The 22,143-nt window shown below is 42.0% G+C and overlaps 1 protein-coding gene across 1 annotated transcript in view; it reads left to right on the top strand.

Annotated features, from left to right (window-relative positions):
* The first annotated feature begins 9,099 nt into the window (after positions 1 to 9,099).
* The window catches only part of MDN1 (midasin AAA ATPase 1), a 170,583-nt gene continuing 157,539 nt past the window's right edge, over positions 9,100 to 22,143 (top strand). Inside the window, 3 exon segments of the mRNA XM_039232166.1 lie at positions 9,100 to 9,304; positions 18,103 to 18,329; positions 21,503 to 21,727. Coding sequence (XP_039088097.1) covers positions 9,173 to 9,304; positions 18,103 to 18,329; positions 21,503 to 21,727 — 584 coding nt within the window. The 5' untranslated portion in view covers positions 9,100 to 9,172.

The following is a 22,143-nucleotide window of genomic DNA, read 5'->3' on the forward strand; positions in this document are numbered from 1 at the left end:
CTTTGGCTCATGTCATGATCTTATGGTTCATGGGTTGTTTTTTTAAATGTTTTTATTTTATTTTTGAGAGAGAAAGAGAGAGAGACAGAGTATGAGTGGGGGAGTGGCAGAGAGAGAGGGAGACACAGAATCCGAAGCAGGTTCTAGGCTCTGAGCTGTCCACACAAGAGCCTGATGCAGGGCTTTAACTCATTAGCTGTGAGATCATGACCTGAACCGAAGTTGTTCACTCAACCAACTGAGCCACCCAGGTGCCCCAAGCATTCAACTTTTGATTTTAGCTCAGGCCCTGATCAAAGAGTCATGAGTTCAAATCCTGCATTGGACTCCACAGTGTAGAGCCTACTTAAAAAATAGAAAAAACAAAATACATTTTAAGGGTTTATTTGAACAAAAATCAATCCAAATTGGGAAATGTTAAACCAGAAGTAGTACTCTGAAGCCAAAAGAAAAACCTATACAGGAAAAAGTACAGATGCAAACAAAAGAATTTGATTTGCTATAGCTCAAAACCGGGTGGGCTGCTTGTGACTGTCTTTAGTGTTTCGATTTCCTTTTTTATTTTTTTTAATTTTTTAAATGTTTTATTTATTTTTGAGAGAGAGAGAGAGACAGCGTGAGCAGGGGAGGGTCAGAGAGAGAGGGAGACACAAAATCCAAAACAGGCTCCAGGCTCTGAGCTGGCTGTCGGCACAGAGCCCGACACAGGGCTCAAACCCATGAACCATGAGATCATGACCTGGGCCAAAGATGGACGCTCAACCGACTGAACCACCCAGGCCCCCCTTTAGTGTTTTGATTTACCTAACCTTCAGGCATTCACCAGACTTAGATTTTGACTTGCTTAGGAAGACTACCAAGGCATTAGAGCCACCTCACTCTAATGGCCTGTTTGCTTAATTAATTTAACAATATCCAAGTGGCTGTAATCCATTGCATTAGGTAGGTTTTGCAATTGGGAGTCAGGTAACAAGTTAGACCTATCTCCCCGGAAATTGGGCAACTAGGCATTATCTTCCTTGGCGATGATTTCATTCCAGAGAGATGGCTTCCAGGTCCTTGAAGAAAATTCCCGAGTTGTAAAACAGGCAACAGGCTTATTTTTTTAAAAATATACCTGCATTTGAAAAGAGGGGGAGAGAAAAGAATTCTGAAAGAAAAGAATGAGGTAAAGTGGGGAGAGGAGGCATTTCTTCTTTTACTTTCAGCAAGGAAAATTAACCCTCTTAATTTGTATATGCTTTTACACAGTTTATAAGTAGATACAGAAATCATTGCCACAGTTTCTTTCCCCCTTCCTTTCTTAAAGATTTCAATTTTAAATAATTTCTACCCACAATGGGGGCTCAAACTCACAACCAAGAGATCAAGAGGCACATATGCTACCAACTGAGCCAGCCAACAGTTTCTAAATGTGTTATTTATTTAAAAATTTTTAAAATTTTTAATGTTTTTATTTATTTTTGAAACAGAGAGAGACAGCATGAGCAGGGGAGGGGCAGAGAGAGAGGGAGACACAGAATCTGAATCAGGCTCCAGGCTCTGAGCTGTCAGCACAGAGCCCAATGTGGGGCTGGAAACCACAAATCTGGAGATCATCACCAGAGCGGAAGTGACTGAGCCACCCAGGTGCCCCTAAACATGTTATTTTTATAATGTGCACAAATGATTTAATTACTTTGTGGTTTTCTCAGTCATCTAAATACCTGGAGGGATTGGACATTGATTAAATGCATACTATGTATGAGACAAGTATGTCAGCACCGTGTGAGATACAAAGATGAATATAGCACTTCCTGTGTTCCAAGAGTATTTATTGACTCTGGGAGACAGACAGAATCAGAACTTCTAGAGAAAAACCAAGGCCTTGGAAAGTTAAGTCACTTAACCTAGGTCACACAGCTAGCTAATGGAAAAGTACAATTAATGGCTGAGTTCCTTGGATGCTGTTTTAGGGCTCTCTCAACTTCATATAACACTTCTGATATCCTAATAAGACAAATAATTTTTTGAAATATTTTACTTTTAAGTAATCTCTATACTCAATGAGGGGCTCAAACTTACAAGCCCAATATCAAGAATTGCATGCTTCAGCAACTGAGACAGCCAGGTGCTCCTGAAGCACAAATAATTTTTTGACAGCAGTAATTTGAAGTTGAAGAAGAGTGCCTGGGTGGCTCAGTCGGTGTAGCATCCAACTCTGTTTCAGCTCAGGGGTTGATCTCATGATTTGTGGGTTCGAGCCCCCTGTGGGGCTCCCCACTGTGCAGAGCCTGCCTGGGACTCTCTCTCTCTCTGTCCCTCTCCTGCTCATTTTCTCTCTCTCTGTCACTCGCTTTCTTCCTCTCTCAAAATAGATAAATAAACTTAAAAAAAGAAAAAAGAGCACCTGGGAGAAATGAGAACTCTTACCTCTGATGTGTCCTAAAGTCTGGATCCCACAATTTTTTAGTTTTTATTTACATTTTCTGTATTCATTAAAAAAAAACCATTTATGTTGCAGAACAATACAAGCATATATTAATTAAATATTATTAGGTAAATATCATTGTAACTGCCACCCAGGTCATGCAATCAAACTTAGAAGCTTTTCTATAAGCTACCCCAAACACAGCCCCTCTCCTCCCAAAAACTATAATTTAGTTTCGCCTGTGTTATAAAAATTTGCTAAGTGTCATAAGTCTCAGTCTTAGTTCAGGCTGCTAGATTAAATACCACAGACTGGTGACTTAAACAACAAACATTTATTTTACACAGTTCTGGAGGCTGGTCAAGGTGCTGGCAAATTCGGTGTCTGGTGAGAGCTTTCCTCCTGGTTTGTAGGCAGCTGCCTTCTAACTGAATGCTCACATGGCAGAAAGAGAGATTAGGCTCTGGTTTCTTCTTGCAAGGGCACTAATCTCATTATTGGTGTTCCACCCTTAAGACTTTACCTAAAGCTAATTATTTCCCAAACCCTTTGCCTCCAAATACCATTAATTTTGGACACAAACAGTAGCAGTCTCATAATTCACAGTTTCCGCTCCCATATCTTTCTTTTCTATTTAATTTTTTAAAAATATTTTTATTTATTTCTAGGAGAGAGAGAGAGGGAGATACAGACTCTGAAATAGGCTCCAGGCTCTGAGCTGACAGTCAGCACAGAGCCCGACGCGGGGCTCGAACCCACAAACCGTGAGATCATGACCTAAGGGAAAGTTGGACACTTAACCGACTAAGCCACCCAGGCGCCCCTCTATTTAATTTTTAATGTTTTTAAGTTTTAATATTTTATTTTTAAGTAATCTCTACATTCAACATGGGGCTTGAACTCAGAATCCTGAGATCAAGGACTGTGCACTCTACCAACTGAGTCAGCCCCTTCCTCTTTTTTTTTTTTTTTTTTTTTAACATTTATTCATTTTTGAGAGACAGAGAGAGACAGAGCGTGACTGGGGTAGGGGCAGAGAATGAGGAAGACACAGAATCTCAAGCAGGCTCTAGGCTCTGAGCTGTCAGCACAGAGCCTGATGCGGGGCTTGAATTTATGAACCATGAGATCATGACCTGAGCTGAAGTCGGACGCTCAACCAACTGAACCACCCAAGTGACCCCCTTTCTTTTTCTTAAATTCACCTCTTGAGGGGCACCTGACTGGCTCAGTCGGTTGTGTCTGACTTGATTTTCACTCCTGTCATAATCTTGAGGCTTGTCAGTTTGAGCCCTCAGTCAGGCCCTGCAGTTATAGTGCAGAGCCTGCTTGGAATTCTTTCTCCTCTCTCTCTTCCCCTGTCTCCTGTGGGCACCTGTGTGTGTACATGTACACTCTCTCTTTTTCCCAAAATAAATAAATAAATTTTAAAAAAGTTTATATCTTGAAAAATTGTGTTTTGACTTGTAGACTCTCCTAACAGTCTGGATTTTGCCGATTACATATTCATGGTACAGTTTAACATATTTCTCTGCTCTCTTTATTTTCTGCATGTTGGCAGCTAGATCTGGACTTTTGATACTTTTGAGAAGACTACTGGTGGTATTATGTTCTTTTTATTTTTTAATTTTTTTAAAAATATTTTCATTTATTTCTATGAGAGAGAGAGACAGCGTGAGCAGGGGAGGGTCAGAGAGAGAGAGGGAGTCACAGACTGAAACAGGCTCCAGGCTCTGAGCTGGCAGTCAGCACAGAGCCCGACGCGGGGCTCGAACCCACAAACCGCGAGATCATGACCTAAGCGAAAGTCGGACGCTTAACTGACTGAGCCACCCAGACGCCCCTATTTTTTAATTTTTTAAAGTTTATTTTTGAGGAGGGTAGAGAGGGGCAGAGAGAGAGGGAGAGGGAATCCCAAACAGGCTCTGCACTCAGTGCAGACCAAAGGTGGGACTTAATCTTAAAACCGTGGGATCATCATCTGACCTGAAATCAAGAGTTGGACGCTTAACCCACTGAGCCACCCAGGTGCCCCCAAAGGTAACCAGTTTTAAAAACATTATTATGGGGGTGCCTGGGTGGCTCAGTGGGTTAAGCTTCTGACTTCGGCTCAGGTCATGATCTCCAGCTGGCGAGTTTGAGTCCCGCGTCCGACTCTGTGCTGGCAGCTCAGGGCCTGGAGCCTGCTTCTGATTCTGTGTCTCCCTCTCTCTCTCTGCCCTTCTCCCACTCATGATCTCTCAAAAATAAATAAACATAAAACATTTTTAAAATAAAAATATTATTATGTAAGTCATAGATTTAAACATATATAACATGTGTCAATTCATTGCAATTGTTATCTTTACTGAAACTCAAACTGTACCATCATTGGTCAGTGGAGGTCTCTGTAAGTTGGTACCGTAAAGTAGGAAAAGAAATTATTTTTCTCACCCATTTTGGGTTCTCTGGCTTGGGCCTGATAAAATACATTAGCAAGAGACAGATTAACAAGAGAAAAACAAACATCAATTTATTAACATGTGCATCATGCATACACATAGGAGGACTCAGAGATCAGTAACTCAAAGAGGGTAGTTAAAATTTGAGCTTATGTAACATCTTAAAAAAAGAACAATAAATTTTTAGAGAAGTGACAAAACAAAGGAAAGGAACTTTGAATTTCTGGGGGTGGCAAATTGTGAGAAGGCAAATATGGGGGGAAACTAATGGTGGATAACAGATAGTTTTAGCAAAGTATGTTATGTGGAGGGCGCCTGGGTGGCTTAGTCGGTTAAGCGTCCGACTTTCGCTTAGGTCATGATCTCGCGGTTGGTGGGTTCGAGCCCCGGGTCGGGCTCTGTGCTGACTGCCAGCTCTGAGCCTGGAGCCTGTTTCAGTCTGTGACTCCCTCTCTCTCTGACCTTCCCCTGCTCATGCTGTCTCTCTCTCTCCTAGAAATAAATTTAAAAAAAAAAGAAAAAGTATGTGGTTCCTTCTGATGCTGCCTCTGTGCTAATAAAGGTCTACAGTTGTATAGAAGGGAAGGGGGGACATTCTTAAAAACATATCCTGCTTTTAGGCAAATAGGAGGGCTGAGAGCTTCTGGATCTGCTTTTCCTCAATTGCCTTCAGTTCAAGAAAACTTATATATTTCTAGAAAAAGAAGTAATAAACTTGTAAAGAAATGACAAGGCAACAGAAGTTTGGGCTAGAGGAAGTAAACTGGAGAAATGACTAGGAGATATATGGAGGGAAAACTAGTAGAAGATAAGGGTTATTTTAATAAATTTGTTTGTATAGACCCATTTGGTGTCAATTACCAATCTCAGGTGATACGTACCTTCTTTTATTCCTGGTAAAGTGGGACGGAGCACTTTTCCCATGGGAAATGTTATGCCCTGCTATAGGTAGAAAAGGGAGGCATGGTCAGAGAGCCCTTCATGCATCTACTGTTTCTATGGGTGGTATGTCCCAAACTCCTTCATGCCCAAGTGGCATATTCTGCTTGTCTTTAGTATCTGAGTCCTTTTGACATGACCCTAGCAGTCTTTTTTAAAATATATATTATTTTGGGGCGCCTGGGTGGCTCAGTCGGTTAAGCGTCCAGCTTCAGCTCAGGTCATGATCTCGCAGTTTGTGGGTTTGAGCCCTGCGTCGGTCTCTGTGCTGACAGCTAGCTCAGAGCCTGGAGCCTGCTTCAGATTCTGTGTCTCCCTCTCTCTCTGACCCTCCCCTCCTCACACTGACTCTCTCTCAAAAATAAATTGGAAAAAAAAAATTAAAAAAAATAAAATATATTTTACCTTTTGTTATTGAAAATTTTCTATGCAAAAGTAGAAAGAATATAATTAACTCCCTTTACCTGACACTGTTTCATTATCAGTATATTGACAATCTTGTTTTATCTATATCTACACATACTCTATTCCTTGCTGACTATTAACATTATTTTTAGAGCTTTTCCTCTTTTTGTTTTTTTTAAAGTAGGCGTCACACTCACTCCAGAGCCCAATGTGGGGTTTCAAGACCCTGAGATCAAGACCCTGATACTCAACTGACTGAGCCACCCAGGCACTACTAGAGGTTTTCTGAGGTATAACTTATATACCATAAAGTTTGTCCATTGTATGTGTGCAATTTAATGACTTTATTCCATTTATAGAGTTATGTCACCATCACCACAATACAGTCTTGGAATATTTCTATCACTCAGAAATGTTGCTTTATTGTTGTTTGATCATAAGAAAGGGTATGTAGAGGAGGAAAAATAATTTTCCCTTTACCCTTCTAAGTTTGTTGTGCCCGATTTGCGAGTTCCCAGAGACCTTCAAGGAGCTGACACCGATGCAAATACAAAAGGGTCTTTATTACAAGCTCGAGCAGGGGCTCATCCGCCTACCAGTGTCGTGGCAGCAAGATGAAGCCAAGAACAATAGCGAATAGGGTTTTTAAGGAGTAAGGGATGGGGGTGTTACAGTACGTGTAGCATCATCACATAAGCACCAATTACAATTACAGCTTTGACCATTCAGTGTCTGTGAGGTGTTCATTACTTTTGGTGGGACTCAATCATGACTTTTGAGAATCCTTTGAAAATGACCAATTATGAGGTGAATTCAAAGGGCCCACGTGGGGTTCAGGCAAGCAGTGAGAAATTGGCTAGTTTGTATCTGCAGTTCCCAGCCTTGACTCAGACCATATGAATGTTTTTTGATTAGCTGAACTGAGGGCCGTCCGAGGATGGATTTAGCCTTGAACAGTCTGAGATTGGGACTGGAATTGGGGCTATGTGCAGCCTGAGGTTTCTCTTAATGGAGGACTTAATTTTTGGCTCTTCAAGTTCTTGGGCAAGACCCCTGTCATAAAAGACTGATTAACAAGAAAACAACAACACACAAGTATATTAACAAGTACATGTCGGGGCACCTGGGTGGCTTAGTAGGTTAAGCTTCCGACTTTCGCTTAGGTCATGATCTCGCGGTTCGTGGGTTTGAGCCCCGCGTCGGGCTCTGTGCTGACTGCCAGCTCGGAGCCTGGAGCCTGTTTCAGTCTGTGACTCCCTCTCTCTCTGACCCTCCCCTGTTCACGCTGTCTCTCTCTCTCCTAGAAATAAATAAAACATTTAAAAAAAAAAAAAACAAGTACATGTCATGATACCCAGGCGGAAAAATGGGTAATTCCTCAGTGGGTAATTTTTCATACCATTGTGCTATGTCCTCAGGAAACCCTTTCTATCTTCTTGTGAATTTAAATTTGTTTTAATGTTTTATTTATTTCTGACAGAGAGAGAGAGCATGAGCAGGGGAGGGTCAGAGAGAGAGGGAGATACAGAATCTGAAACAGGCTCCAGGTTCTGAGCTGTCAGCACAGAGCCCCACGCGGGCTCAAACCCACGAACCATATCATGACCTGAGCCGAAGTCAGACGCTTAACCAACTGAACCACCCAGGTGCCCCCTATCTTCTTGGGAAATTTAAAAACATTATTTATGTGGGAACGTTTTTTGCCCATTTCCAGTTCCCTAGTTCTGAAAGTTCTGTGTTTGAGTTTGAGTTCCCACAGAAGCAAACTTTCAAACCCTAGGGGGAAATATTCAAATTCAAACACATTTTTTAAATGATTTTATTTTTATGTACTCTGCACCCAACATGGGGCTTGAACTTCACAACCCGAAGATCAAGAGTCTCAGGCTCCACCACCTGAACCAGACACCGCTCAAATACCTTCTTAAAATATTGAATCATGGTATACACTTGCTATTAGAAATCTACCCCCTTTAAAACACTTTTTAGGGATATAGTTTACAGAAGGTGCACAAGTCTTGTGTACAATTTTTTGGTTTTTTTTGCTTTTTAAAATTTATCTACCAGAGTAACACCACCAAGAGGAAGATAAGGAAACATTTTCATTATCAGAGCATGTTCCCTCAGGTTCCTTGGTTGTCAACACTCCCCAAAGCAACCTTAGCTTGACCTTCTCATTATTTTGGCTTGTTCCTGAACATCACATAAACTTTCAGATTCTCTTCTTAATGATGTCAGAATATAAGGTATATACCCTATTTTACTTAAATATTCCCTAACTGAACACTTATTTCCAATATTTATATTAAGATTACTGCAAGATGGGGCGCTTGGATGGCTCAGTCCTAAGTCTCGGACTTCCGTTCAAGTCATGATCTGGTAGTTCCTGAAATTTCAGCCCTGCACCAGGCTCTGTGTTTGCAGCTCAGAGCCTCGAGCCTGCTTCCCTGCTTGAGATTCTGTGTATCTCCTTCTCTCTCTCAAAAATAAACATTATAAAATATTTAAAAAATAACAACGCTGCAAGGGTTTGCTGGTCATACTTGTTTGTGGATTTCCACAGGACAGAGGTACTGTGGGCTGAAAGTCACATGCCGGTACAGGCTCCCTCGCTTCCGCGCCTAGCGGAATCTCTTGCCTCGCTGTCCCGCCACCCCTAGTCTCCGAGACCTACCATCACTGCAGTAGTGTAACCAAAACACGGTAGCTATGTCCGCTTCAAATGCCCTCCCGGAACTGGGGCGGTAGCGACTCCCGCTGTTTCCGCTGCTGAGGGGGCGGGGCTGGAGCCGCCCCGCCGTGGCGGTCTTGGTCGAGGGCTGATGACGCAGAGCGCCGCGTGCTCCCCCACGTGTGCTGCGTTTTCTCGGTGTTTGCGGGGCAGCCGGGGCTGATTTCCCTGGGGGCGTAGTTGCCTACACCACCAGCGCTGGACCTCGGCTGCTCGGGGGCTCCCAGCGCTAAGTAGGGAGCCCTGATGGCCGCCGGGGGCGGAGGGTCTGCGGTCATGGAGCATCTTTTCCTGGAGGTGGCGGCCGCGCCGCTGCGCTTACTCGCCGCCAAGAACGAGAAGAGCCGCAGCGAACTGAGCAGGTTCTTGGCCAAGCAGGTAAGAGAAGGAGGGAGAGGGCAAACGCCAGGTCGACCCCGGCCGCCCCCCCTCGCGCGTGCCCTGCGGCCTTGAGACGCGCAACTTTAAGGGAGGGGAGTAACGGCGTTCTAGCACCTTTGGCCCCCTCCCCAGGGCTGGGCAGGAGAGGAGACGTCCACGCACGTTTGAGGAAATTGGAAGAAGCCTTTTGTGTGTATCTGAGAGACCCTTCCATTCTCCTCTAACCTATCTCCCCTCTCTGTAGCAGATATGCCCTTCAGAAAGAAATGTGGTTTGTTTTTCTGAAATTGAAGTTGTATCTCTGCCCACTTGACATGTGTATTACCTAAGTGTGCCAAGTCTAGCCACCTCTGTTAGTCCGGGTGACTGTTTTTCTTTTCTGCCCCATCCTTTAGTTGTGGCCCGCTGACACGTAGTGATTGCGTTCCTGCTTTGCGAGAGGCACAGTTTGGGTCTTTGAGGAAACAAATTCGTTACGGTCTGTGTCCCCAGGGAACTTAGCATCTATTTTTGGAGGCAGTTCATAAACACAGAAAATAACTGAAGGACAAAGCAAGACGAGCTAGTGCTAACTGTGTGACATTAACCGTAGAGCTTATGAGGTGGATTAGAGTTTTCTAGGAAATGGAGTTTTGGCCTTTTAAGAGCCTTCTCTGACTCCTTGCTGTCAAAGTTGAGGACTTTTATCATGCATTTTTTTTTCACATTGTATTTTAATTTCTTATATTATGCTTCCTCACCCCCAACATCTCTGAGCTTCGTGAGAGTAAAAAATGTGTTTACTTTTTTCCTTCTCACTTCAGTATTTAGAACTTATTTATTCAGTCACAAATGCATTGTGTACATGTATATTCTTTTGCTCAGGAAACAACGGGAGTATTGCGGTCTGGAGCGGAACTAACATGAGAGGCATTTTTGTTTGGTGACAACATATTGAACATGTAAAGGCAGGGGCCAGAGATACCCTGGGGCTTCTGGCCTCTGAGCCCCAGTGAAAGGAATCATTAAACGTGGTGAGCTGTAGAAAGAGAACTGAGTTTTGGTGGGCTGGACTAAGGAAAGAGATAACCAGTTTCTATGAGCTGAGCTTGTGGTGACAGGGTCCTGAGTTATGTATTGTTGATATAGATGTATTTTTCTGTAAGTGAATGTTAGAATTTAGAGCAGAGTTCTGAATCTAGGGATCATGGACCAGCAACGGGATTTATGTTTCCCCACCACTGTAATTAGGTGTAAAATAGATGTTTATGTACTGAGAGGAGGGTGGGGAAATGGTTTGTAGCCTTTATTACATACAGTTTTAGAGAATCTGACGCCTGTAAGTGTGGGAACCCCTCCTGTGGATTCGGAGATTGTATAGAAATAGTATTAGACTTGAAAGCTACTAGAAAGTTCAGTTTAATTAAGGATAATGGGACATCTTTGCTTCTCCCTTTTCATTGTCTCACATTGTCTGTCAAATTCTTTCTTATCTGTCTTTCAGGTTTGTTCCTTACCCTTTTCATGATTAATTTCAAGCCTTTCACTTGTTGATTGTGTTGATTCTTATTGCAATTGGGATCTGAAGTAAGAATTCTTTAGGATTGTTGGTTTTTGATTTTGTTTTGTTCTTTATCTCAGCTGGTGACAGCAACTTCTCTCTATCCGCTTTAGAGAACTGAGTGTCCTCACTCTTTTCACTCCTTTTCCTTCACATATGGCCAAGTCTTCTGTGTTTTATTTACTCAGTATTGAATCTGTTCCTTCCTTTTCATTCCTGTTGTCACCACCAACCTACAGTTCGGACTCCATTCCAGTGTGTGGGTTTTTGAACACCTCCAAGCAATTTTCAGACACAGACTGGATGTCTTATAATTTAACTCAATTCTGACACTATTTGGAGATAGCAGGAGATCCCACGTGTTAAGGGCTCAGTCTTTCAAAACTGCTCCCCAGCCACTTGAAAGTCCTGCACTTCTGACCAACTGGCTGTGGATCGGAGGTTCCTACTACTCTCTCCTTGGGTTTGGTTAATTTGCTATAGTGGGGCACAGAACTCCGAGAAACATTTTACTTACTAGATCACTGGTATATCACTGGCGTATATATCACTGGTTTATCGTAAATGGGTAGAATTCAGAACTGCGAGATGGAAGAGAGACCCAGGACAAAGTATGTGAGAAGGAGTGCAGAGCTTCCATGCCCTCTCCAGAGGTAACACTCCCTCCACATACCCAAATTTTTACCAACCTGGAAGTTCTCCTGACCAGGTCCCTTTGGGTTTCTATGGAGGCTTCATTACATAGGTATGCTTGATGAAATCTTGAGCCATTGGTGTTGCAACTCATTGACCAACTCCTGACCCTTGAGGTGGGGGTGGGGGCGGGACTAAAAGTTCCAACATTAACCATTTGGTTGGTTCTCTTGACAACCAGTTACATCCTTGGGTGCTCTGAAAAATTCACTTCCTTGGGGTGCCTGGCTGGCTCAGTAGGTAAAGCTTGCAACAATTGATCTCAGGGTGGTGAATTCAAGCACCATGTTGGGCCTAGAGCTTAAAACAACAACCCCGCCCCATTAACCTCCTTAACATAACAAAAGTCACCTTTACCACTCGCTCACAGGAAATTGCAAAGGTTTTAGGAGCTCTGTGCCTGGAATGGGATGGAGGACCAAACAAAAACGTGTTATTATAAATCATAATATCACACATCCTTACCTCCTTGGTCACTGACTGTTCAGGAAGAGCAGAATTCTTAGGAGAATGCATGGATATTGGAATAGGAGTATGGCTAAAGATCAGATTCTCTTTTACATAATTGCTTTTGGTGACTTGAACAAGTTACTTAACTCTCCTGAGTCATAATTTCTTGATATGTTACATATGGTAGCTACTACATAGTTGGAGGGGCTCTGGAACCAGACTGTGACATGGATTCTTGGTTCTCCTAGGTTTGTGACCTTAACCTCTTTTTTGTCAGTCTCCTTATCTGTAAAATGGGGATAATATTACCTACATTATGGGTTGCTATGAGGACTAGATGCCTAGACTATAGTAAGCACTGTTTATAAAAGTCGTTCTTAGTTATCATTGCTGTAAATAAGGTGGTTGTAAGATTCAGATAATCCATGTGAGGAGCTTACCAAAATGCCTGGCACAAAGTAGGGAATTGGGTGTCTGACTTTGGCTTGGGTCATGATCTCGTGGTTTGTGGGTTTGAGCCCTGTGTTGGGCTCTGTGCTGACAGCTAGGAGCCTGGAGCCTGCTTTAGATTCTGTGTCTCCCTCTCTCTCTCTGCCCGTCCCCCATGCACAGTCTGGCTGTCTGTCTGTCTCTCTCAATATATAAACATGTAAATTAAAAAAAAAAAAGCACCAAACAGTAATCAGTACATGTGAACTATAATAATACTTTTTTTTAAATGCTTATTTTTGAGAGAGAGAGAGAGAGAGCGCGCTTGCACAAGTGGAGATGGGGAAGAGAGGATCTGAAGTGGGCTCTGTGCTGACAACAGAGAGCCCAATATGGGACTTGAAGTCACAAACCATGAGATCATGACCTGAGTCGAAGTTGGACCCTAAACTGACTGAGCCACCCAGGCACCCCATTCTTTTGTATTTTTTTTCTTAATTTTTTAATTAAAAATTTTGTTTTGGCGGGGCGCCTGGGTGGCTAAGTCGGTTAAGCGACCGACTTCGGCTCAGGTTATGATCTCACGGTTCATGGGTTCAAGCCCCGTGTTGGGCTCTGTGCTGACAGCTGGCTCAGAACTTGAAGCCTGCTTCAGATTCTGTATCTCCCTCTTTCTCTTGCCCTCCCCTGCTCACGCTGTCTCTCTCTGTCAGAAATAAATAAAACATTAAAATTAAAAAAAAAAATTATTTTGAGAGAGTGTGCAAGCAGGGGAGGAGCAGAGAGAGAGAGGAGGAGGAATAGAGAATCCCAAGCAGGCTCTGCACTGCCAGCACAGACCTCAACTGAGGGCTCGAACTTGCTCCCTACGAGGGCTTAAACCTTGAGATTATGACGAGCTGAGAACAAGAGTTGGATGCTTAACCGACTGAGCCACCCAGGAGCCCTTCTTTTTTTATTTTTAAAAATTTTATTTAAGTAATCTCAATACCCGACATGAGACTCAAGCTCATGACCCCAAAATCAAGAGTTACATGCTCTTTTGACTGGGCCAGCCTGGTGCCCTGACATTTTCATTATTTCAAAAAGAAACCTCCATACCTTTTAGCTATCAACACCCCCCATTCCTACCCCCGTCACTGTGCTCTTCCACAGCCCCTCAGACAACCACTAACTACCTTTTTTTCTCTATGGGTTCCCTATTCTGGTCATTAGTAAGACATATGAATTTGTCACCATTTTGTGTAAAAGCTTCCTATTATATCTATAATAAAATTTCAAGCTTTCTAAAATGGTATATGAGGTATTTTATATTTTTTGAAAATTTATTATTTGAAAACGAAAGAAAAATTTTTTTTGTCTCAACTTTATTTCCATTTTTTGTTTGAAGTATTTTTAAATCCAGTCCAGTGGTTCTCAGCTGGGGCAGTTTTGCCCCCAAAGGCAAATCTGGAGACATTTTTGGTTATCAAAGCTGTTGGTGGGGTTACTTCTGCCATGTGGTGTTTAGAGGCCAGGGATGCTGCTAAATATGTTACAGTACACGGGATAGCTTCCACAAGGTATTTATTATCCAGTTCCAAATATCAATAGTGCAAAACTAAGAAAGATACTGTTATTAGAGGTGTATATATTTAAAGTATCAAAAAGTGACAGAAAAGGAAAAATAGGTACACTTATAGTTGAAGACTTTGACACTTTATCCTGATTAATTGATAGAACAAATACAGAAAATTACTAAGCATGTAGAAGACCCACTATCAACAAACTTGATCTAATTGACATTTCTTGATTGCTGTGCCCAGTAACTGTAGAATACATGTTCTGCATGTCTGGAACATTCCCAAAGATAGAGCATATAATCCATTAAACAAGTTTCGATAAATTTAAGAGAATTAAAATCATACATGGTATAATCAGTGACCCCAGTGGAATTAAATTAGGACCAAAAAAAAAAAAAACCCAAAAGATAGTGGCAAAAATCCCTAAATGTTAAAAATTAAATAACAAAATAAAAAGATAGTTAAAGAAAAGTCACTGAGTCAGAAAATCGTTTGGACTGAATCATAATTTAAACAAATGGGGGAAGGGTGTGCCTGGATGCCCAACTTCAGCTCAAGTCATGATCTCACGATTTGTGGGTTCAAGCCCCACGTCAGGCTCTGTGTTGACAGCTCAGAGCGTGGAGTCGGCTTCAGATTCTGTGTCTCCCTCTCTCTCTGCCCCTTTGCTACTTGCACTCTGTGTCTCTCTCAAATATAAATAAACATTACAAAAAAATAAGGTGTAGGATGCAGCTATATAGCAGTATTAAGAGGGAAATTCATAATATTAAATTCTTCAATTCTTCCATTTTTTTTGTTTTTGTAGTAAATATGTACCTAATGTGGGGCTTGAACTCATGACCCAAAGATCAAGACTCACATGCTCTATCTACTGATCCAGCCAGGTGCCCTATAACATTAAAATTTTTATTAGGAAAGAAACATTTGAAATAAGTGATTTTTCTTTTTTAATGTTTATTTTTTTTTATTTTTTGAGAGAGAGAGGAAGACTGAAGAGCATGAGTGGAGGAGGGGCAGAGAGAGAGAGAGGGACACACAAAATCTGAAGCAGGCTACTGGCTCTGAGCTGTCAGCACAGAGCCCAGTGTGGGGCTTGAACTTATGAACCTGTGAGATCAAGTCAGATGCTTAACCAACTGAGCCAGCCAGGTGCCCCAATAAGTGATATTTCTTAAGTTTTCATATTAGAGAATTAGACAAGGAAGAGCAGATTAAATTCAAAATAAGTAGAAGAAAAAAAAATAAAGTTAAGAGTAGAAATTAATTAATGAAATAGAAAATGGATAAATAGTAGAGCAATCCAGTGAAACCAGAAGTTGATTCTTTGAAAAGACTGATCAAGAATAAATGGGAAAGATCCATGCATGGGGCATCTGGGTGGCTTAGTTGGTTAAGTGTCCGACTTGAGCACAGGTCGTGATCTCGCAGCTTATTAGTTCAAGCCCTGCGTTGGGCTCTGTGCTGTCAGCTCAGAGCCTGGAGCTTTCTTCGGAGCCTGGTGTCTCCCTCTCTCTATGCCCCTCCCCTACTTGTACTGTTTCTGTCTCTCCAAAAAAAAAAAAAAAAAACCTAAAAACTGAAAAAAAGATAAGTGACTAATATGAGCAATTTAGATCAAATCAGTGTTTGAAGAATATAAACTACCAAAGCCCACTCAAGAAAAACAAGCGAGGAGTAGAACAGAAACAAGTTAGGAATAGAATAAAACTTCCTCAAGCTAATACAGAGCATCTACAAAAACTTAATAGCTAGTATCACAGTTAACGTGTAAACGACCCAATTTTAAAATGGATAAAAGAGGGGCGCCTGGGTGGCTTAGTCGGTTAAGCGTCCGACTTTCGCTTGGGTCATGATCTCGCGGTTCGTGGGTTCGAGCCCCGCGTCGGGCTCTGTGCTGACGGCCAGCCCGGAGCCTGGAGCCTGTTTCAGTCTGTGACTCCCTCTCTCTCTGACCCTCCCCTGCTCACACTGTCTCTCTCTCTCTCCTAGAAATTTAAAAAAAAAAAACATTAAAATGGATAAAAGATTAAACAAGCATCACAACAGATGATAAATGAATGGCCGTTAAACACTTGAAAAAATTCTCAACATCTTCCGCATCAGGGAAATTCAGATAAAAGCAGCAGATTCCACTCCCCCTCCTCTAACATGGCTAAAATTTCAACTGACCATACTGAGTCACCCAGCTGCCCAGGCAGTGAAGTTATGTGGCACCCAGAGGTCTCAGACATTTGCTGGTATAGGTGTAAACTGGTACAACTACTTGTTTTATAGCTGAACACTGAGGGCACCTAGCTGACTCAGTTGATAGAGCATGTGATTCTTGATCTTGAGGTTGTGGGTTCAAGTCCCACATTGGGTGTAGAGCTTACTTAAAAAAAAAGAGCTAAATATCTTTTTTTTTTTTTTTTTTTTTAAAGTAGGCTGTACACCCAGTGTGGTGCCCAAAGTGGGGCCAGAACTCAGGACCCTGAGATCAAGACCTGAGTTGAGGTCAAGAGTCAGATGCTTAACCTATGAGCCACCCAGGCACCCCTTCTTCTTCCTCATCTCCCTCAGGGGTGGAGGGAGAGAGAATCTTAAGCAGGCTCCGCACCCAGCACAGAGCCCGATCACAGGGCTTGATCTGGATTTCATGACCTTGAGATGACCTGAGCTGAAATCAAGAGTCAGATGCTTAACCAATTGAGCCACCCCAGCGCCTCTCTTTTTTTAAACATCTGATTTTTTTCTAACCCCGTTTCCGGATTATCTTTTCAAGAGACAGTTCATGAAATGATATTCTCTCTGGAAGTTTTTTTCCCAACCCACAAGTATCTGTTTCTATATAACATGTCCAGGACAGTTACAGGTTTTTTCATTCATTTTGTAGGTGATATGTTTCTTTTTTTCACAATATAACCACTTTCTACTTTTTTGAATGGTATCTTTAGAGGGCTTGTTTATAGAGACATTCAGCAGTTCAAAATGTCATAGCATGCCCCTGTTAATTAAGACCAAATTCATTAAATTTCCTTGCAGGACTAATATTGATAGAAATTGTTCCTTTTCAACCTATTTCCCCAGTCAGTGTTCTGTTCAGAATAGGAATTTTGGGGGCACTTTGTGGCACAGCTGGTTAAGCATCCAACTCTTGATTTCGGCTCAGGACATGATCTCATGGTCATGAGATGGAGCCTCGCATAGGCCTCTGCTCTGGGCATGGAGCCTCCTTAAGAGTCAGTCTCTCTCTCTGTCTCTCTCTCTCTCTCTCTCTCTCTCCCCCCCCCACCTTCTTCCTCCCCCCTCTGCCTCTCCCCCCTCCCCCTCCCTCCCTCCCTCCCCTTCTCTCTCTAAAAAAACAAAGTGTTTTTATGAGTGAATGCCCTATAATTTGGAAGACTGTAAGATCTCAGGTGTAAGGTAACCTTTTCTGAGAGAGAATTTTAGAGATATTTTTGCATGTGGTATTTATATTGCGCTCAAGCTGCACTCTTTTTTTTTAAGCTTTAAAAATTTTTTTTTAATGTTTTTATTTATTTCTGAGAGAGTGAGCATGAACAGGAGACAGTGAGAGAGAGAGAGGGAGATACAGACTCTGAAGCAGGCTCCAGGCTCTGAGCTAGCTCTCAGCACAGAGCCTGACCCGGGGCTCAAACCCACGAACTGTGAGATCATGACCTGAGCTGAAGTCGGACACTTAACCGACTGAGCCACCCAGGCGCCCCAAGCTGCTCTCTTAATAGATGACTGTTTTGTGTGAAATGCCTTAGGATATATTCATTCAAGCGTTGGACTTGCTGGGTTGACCCTTAGGTAGTTAAAGCCTGTTGTCTCGTTGGCAGCAAGGATTGTATAGACCTGCATGCACACTATAAGTATGAAACTATGTAGCATTTCATGTGGAATTCAGGTATCAGTCCTTTTCCTCAAACCTCAGTGGACTGAAACTTCTTTGTAACAGCCTTTTAGGTTAAATTACCTGTACTCTTTTATTACAAAACCCTTTTGTGTTTTATTAAAAAACTTGTTAAGTCTGGAAATGGGATGTTTTAATTCTAAGCTGGGACTTTTTACCCTTCTGCAGCAGTGCTAATGAGTAGCATTTACACAGATATATTGTTTTGCCTTTTTCTCAGGTGTGGACACCTCAAGATCGCCAGTGTATCCTGAGTACCTTAGCACAATTACTTCTGGATAAAGACTGTACTGTGCTGGTTGGTCGCCAGCTGCGCCCACTTCTTTTGGATTTGCTGGAAAGGAATGCTGAAGCCATTAAAGCTGGAGGCCAAATCAACCATGATCTACATGAACGGCTCTGTGTGTCAATGAGCAAACTCATTTGTAACCATCCTGATGTCCTCCCGTGAGTAATAGTTTTATTCTGAGTAACAGTTTTATTCTCCGTTTTTCTCCTTGAGGTCTAGTAGAATCGGCTCTCCTAGGAGGTAAAGGGGTTTGAGCTGAGAAGGGAAGAGGAGAAATACAGGAAAGAAGGAAGATAACTGGCACTGTTTTATAAAAATTAATCTCAACAGAATCCCTTTATCTGGCTAAGTTTAGTGACCATTTACTAGGTTTCTTTTAAATCTTGGCCATCAAGATGAGGCTGGAAAACTGGCTAAGATGTGTTCTTTGGTCTCAAGAATTAGAGCATCTGGTGAGATAAGACAGATTTAAAAAGTTTTAGCTGAGACTCTTAACAGCATCCATTTCAGATGGATGTAATTTTTTGCTTGCTGGAGCAGCTGAAGGCTGAGGTTAGAAGAACTCTGGTGTCCTTTCTAACTTTCTATAATGACCTGTGCAAAGCAGTTTTGTGAGAAGTTGTGTTAGAACTGGATTCTAATGTATTTCTCTTTTTACCGGCTCTGTGTCTAGCCTGGACTGGTTCACCCCTCCTTAGGCAGCCTGGTGGTCCCCTACTTGTGAGAGGTCACCACATTGATGCCAAACACTTGTTTGCCAAACAAACGATGCCAAAAAATTGTGGACACCAGATCAGCACAGTGCACTGCAGTCCAGAACTAGAGCCCAGCAATCCCCCTGTCTCATCCACCTGAGCAGCTGGAGCTACAGGCACGTGCCACTGTATCTGCCTTTGTCTTTTAAATTAATAGCAAAATAATCATTACTATGGAGTAGTCAAAGAGCCAGCAAAATGAGTGTAAGGGTTTTTTTAATTGAGAAGATAACTTTCACTCTAAACGTGAATGGTATGTATGCAACTAATAAGGGTATCTCTTATATTCATCCCTTATTTGTTAGTGTTCATCAACATGGTAAATATACTTTGGCTTTCTTGGAAGTATGATCTCTAATCTGTTTTTTTTTCAAAAAAATTTTTTTCACATTTATTTATTTTTGAGAGACAGAGTGTGAACAGGGGAGGGGCGGAAAGAGAAAGAGACACAGAATCCAAAGCAGGGTCCAGGCTCTGAGCTAGCTGTCAGCACAGAGCTCGAAACGGGACTCGAACCCATGAACCATGAGATCGTGACCTGAGCTGAGGTCTGACACTCAAACCGACTGAGCCATCCAGGTGCCCCTCTAATCTGGTTCTTGAATGAAGGGAATAAGAAATGAAGGCTTGGGAGAAAAACGTAATTTGTATGAGCTTTCCTTTTTTTTTTTATGTTTTTTTTGAGAGAGAGAGAGAGAGCAAATGAGCGAGGTAGAGAGGGACTGAGAGAGAGAAAATGGGCCCAGGTTAATGGAACTAGAAGATATACAGCAAATAGCATCATACATGGTAATTAGGAACACATGCTGTAGGTTAATTGAAGGTTGAGATTGTGGCCTCACTTAGTGCTTTAATCATTTAGATGTACTTGACTATGCTACCACGTCATAATGTCGTAAGGTGTGCCGACTGTCCTCTATTTACTATAAAGAATTGACATGTGGATAACTTGAACCCCCATTTCTCCTAAGCCATTGTGGTAGAGTGGTTCTGGATTGTGTTTGAGACTCATTCAAATGATGGATTAGTTACATCTGGTTTCCCATGTGCTTCGCACTTTATGTTCTTATTAAATGCATGTGAGTGCAGAGCACAACACCCCTACTTTTTCTTTTCATTTTGCCAACGTAGTATATTTTATTTACACTCCCACCTTGTTTCAGAACTCACATAATGCAGTATATGAAGGTTCCTGTGATAGAGTAATTTAAAAGCAAGCCATTAAAAAGAAAAAAAAAGAGATGTATGTAAATGAGTTAATGCACCATGTAAAATGAACTATAGACAATTATGTAGAATGAGGTTTTGACTTTTAAGAATTGTAGCTAATTAGGGGCGCCTGGGTGGCTTAGTCGGCTAAGCGTCCGACTTTCGCTTAGGTCATGATCTCTCGGTTCGTGGGTTCGAGTCCCGCGTCGGGCTCTGTGCTGACTGCCAGCTCAGAGCCTGGAGCCTGTTTCAGTCTGTGACTCCCTCTCTCTCTGACCCTCCCCTGCTCACGCTGTCTCTCTCTCTTTCCTAGAAATAAATAAAACATTAAAAAAAAAAAAAAAGAATTGTAGCTAATTAATTCAGCGTTTGCCCTAAATTTCCTCTGTAGAGTAAATATACCTAATATGTTAGGGATATACCAAATATATTTAGTTAGGATACAGTCATTCTTTCAATATATAAATATAAGAAGACCTTTTTTAGGGCCATGTCATGGGGTAAGAAAGTCAAATATAATGGGTTCTTATATTTTGCAAACAATTCAATATAATGCTAATACAAGTGTGAGCCAAATACTTAAGGGGAGCAAGAAAATCATTAAAGAAGAATGAATGTTATCCTCTTGGAAGTCAGAGAAAGTTTTGTATTGTGGCAAATTGTGGTGGAAGAGGGAGGAGAGAAAGAATGAAGAGAAGAGAAATAGGATAGCAATGAAAATTTAGGGTAAAAAAAGGCTGGAGAGGAGGATCCTAGTCAAGCTCCCCAGGGTCCTAATGTCTGCTATTCATTTACTGGTACATCTTTCTGGGCTCAAGGTGTTGTTTGCGGCTTTCATGAGGTACCTCAGTAGTCTTAAACACTTAAAAAAAATTTTTTTTAATGTTTATTTTTTGAGAGAGAGAGACACACACAGAGCATGAGTGGGGGCAGAGAGAGAGAGGGAGACACAGAATCCAAAGCAGGCTCCAGGCTCTTGAGCTGTCAGCACAGACCCTGATGCAGGGCTCTAACCCACGAACTGTGAGATCATGACCTGAGCCAAAGTCGGATGCTTAATAGACTGAGCCACCCAGGCGCCCCTTAAACATTTCTTTTTTTATACTTGCTTATACTGTTTGTTCATTACTGGGTTCCCACTTGGCGGTAAGTACTTGTGATTTTTGTATTCTCTTAGACATCTCTTGCTGTTGTCCTGGTTCCTGAACTTGAACAGGATGCAGTTGCAGGACTAGGTAGCTTCACTATTTGTTTCTTTATTCTCAGACCCTTGGAAATTCCTGTTGTATTCTGCTGGCTTGTCTCAGAGTGGAAATGTATACTTTGAAATCCTCACCAACAAATGAAAAAAATTTCTCTTTCTGAAGGTTTGCCCTGAGGTATTTCAAGGACACTTCCCCAGTCTTTCAAAGGCTCTTCCTAGAGAGTTCAGATGCTAATCCAGTCCGCTATGGGCGCAGGCGGATGAAGCTCCGGGACCTAATGGAAGCAGCTTACAAGTTTCTGCAGCACGAGCAGTCTGTGTTCCGGGAGCTGTGGGACTGGAGTGTGTGTGTCCCTCTCCTCAGAAGCCATGACACCTTGGTCCGTTGGTGCGTAGCTCCTGGAGTTTTCTGGTGCTTCAAGTATGGGGATGGTAGAGGGAATGTAGAGTTCTGTGATGAGGCGGGAAAGGAAGCTATGTAAAATGTGTTATTCCTGGTGCCTTTTGGGTTCCTATTCCCTTTCCCTAGTCATGTATCACGTCAGTGGAAAATGAGATGATACTGATGGAGTTCCACCTTTTCCAGTTTCTGTCAAGTGAATTCATCATAGTTGATTTGTATTTTCTACTCTCAAATGTATTATATTAAATCTAAAAGGTTTTTTTCTTTTTTAAAGTTTTTTTTTAATTTTTTAGTAATCTATACCCAATGTGGGGCTCAAACTTACAACCTTGAAATCAAGAGTTGGAAGCTCTAACAACTGAACCAGCCAGGCGCCCCTAAGATTTCCTTTTCTAACGTTT

Source organism: Hyaena hyaena, unplaced genomic scaffold (assembly GCF_003009895.1).
Source record: "Hyaena hyaena isolate Hyena2069 unplaced genomic scaffold, ASM300989v1 scaffold_66, whole genome shotgun sequence".
Taxonomy (NCBI): domain Eukaryota; kingdom Metazoa; phylum Chordata; class Mammalia; order Carnivora; family Hyaenidae; genus Hyaena; species Hyaena hyaena.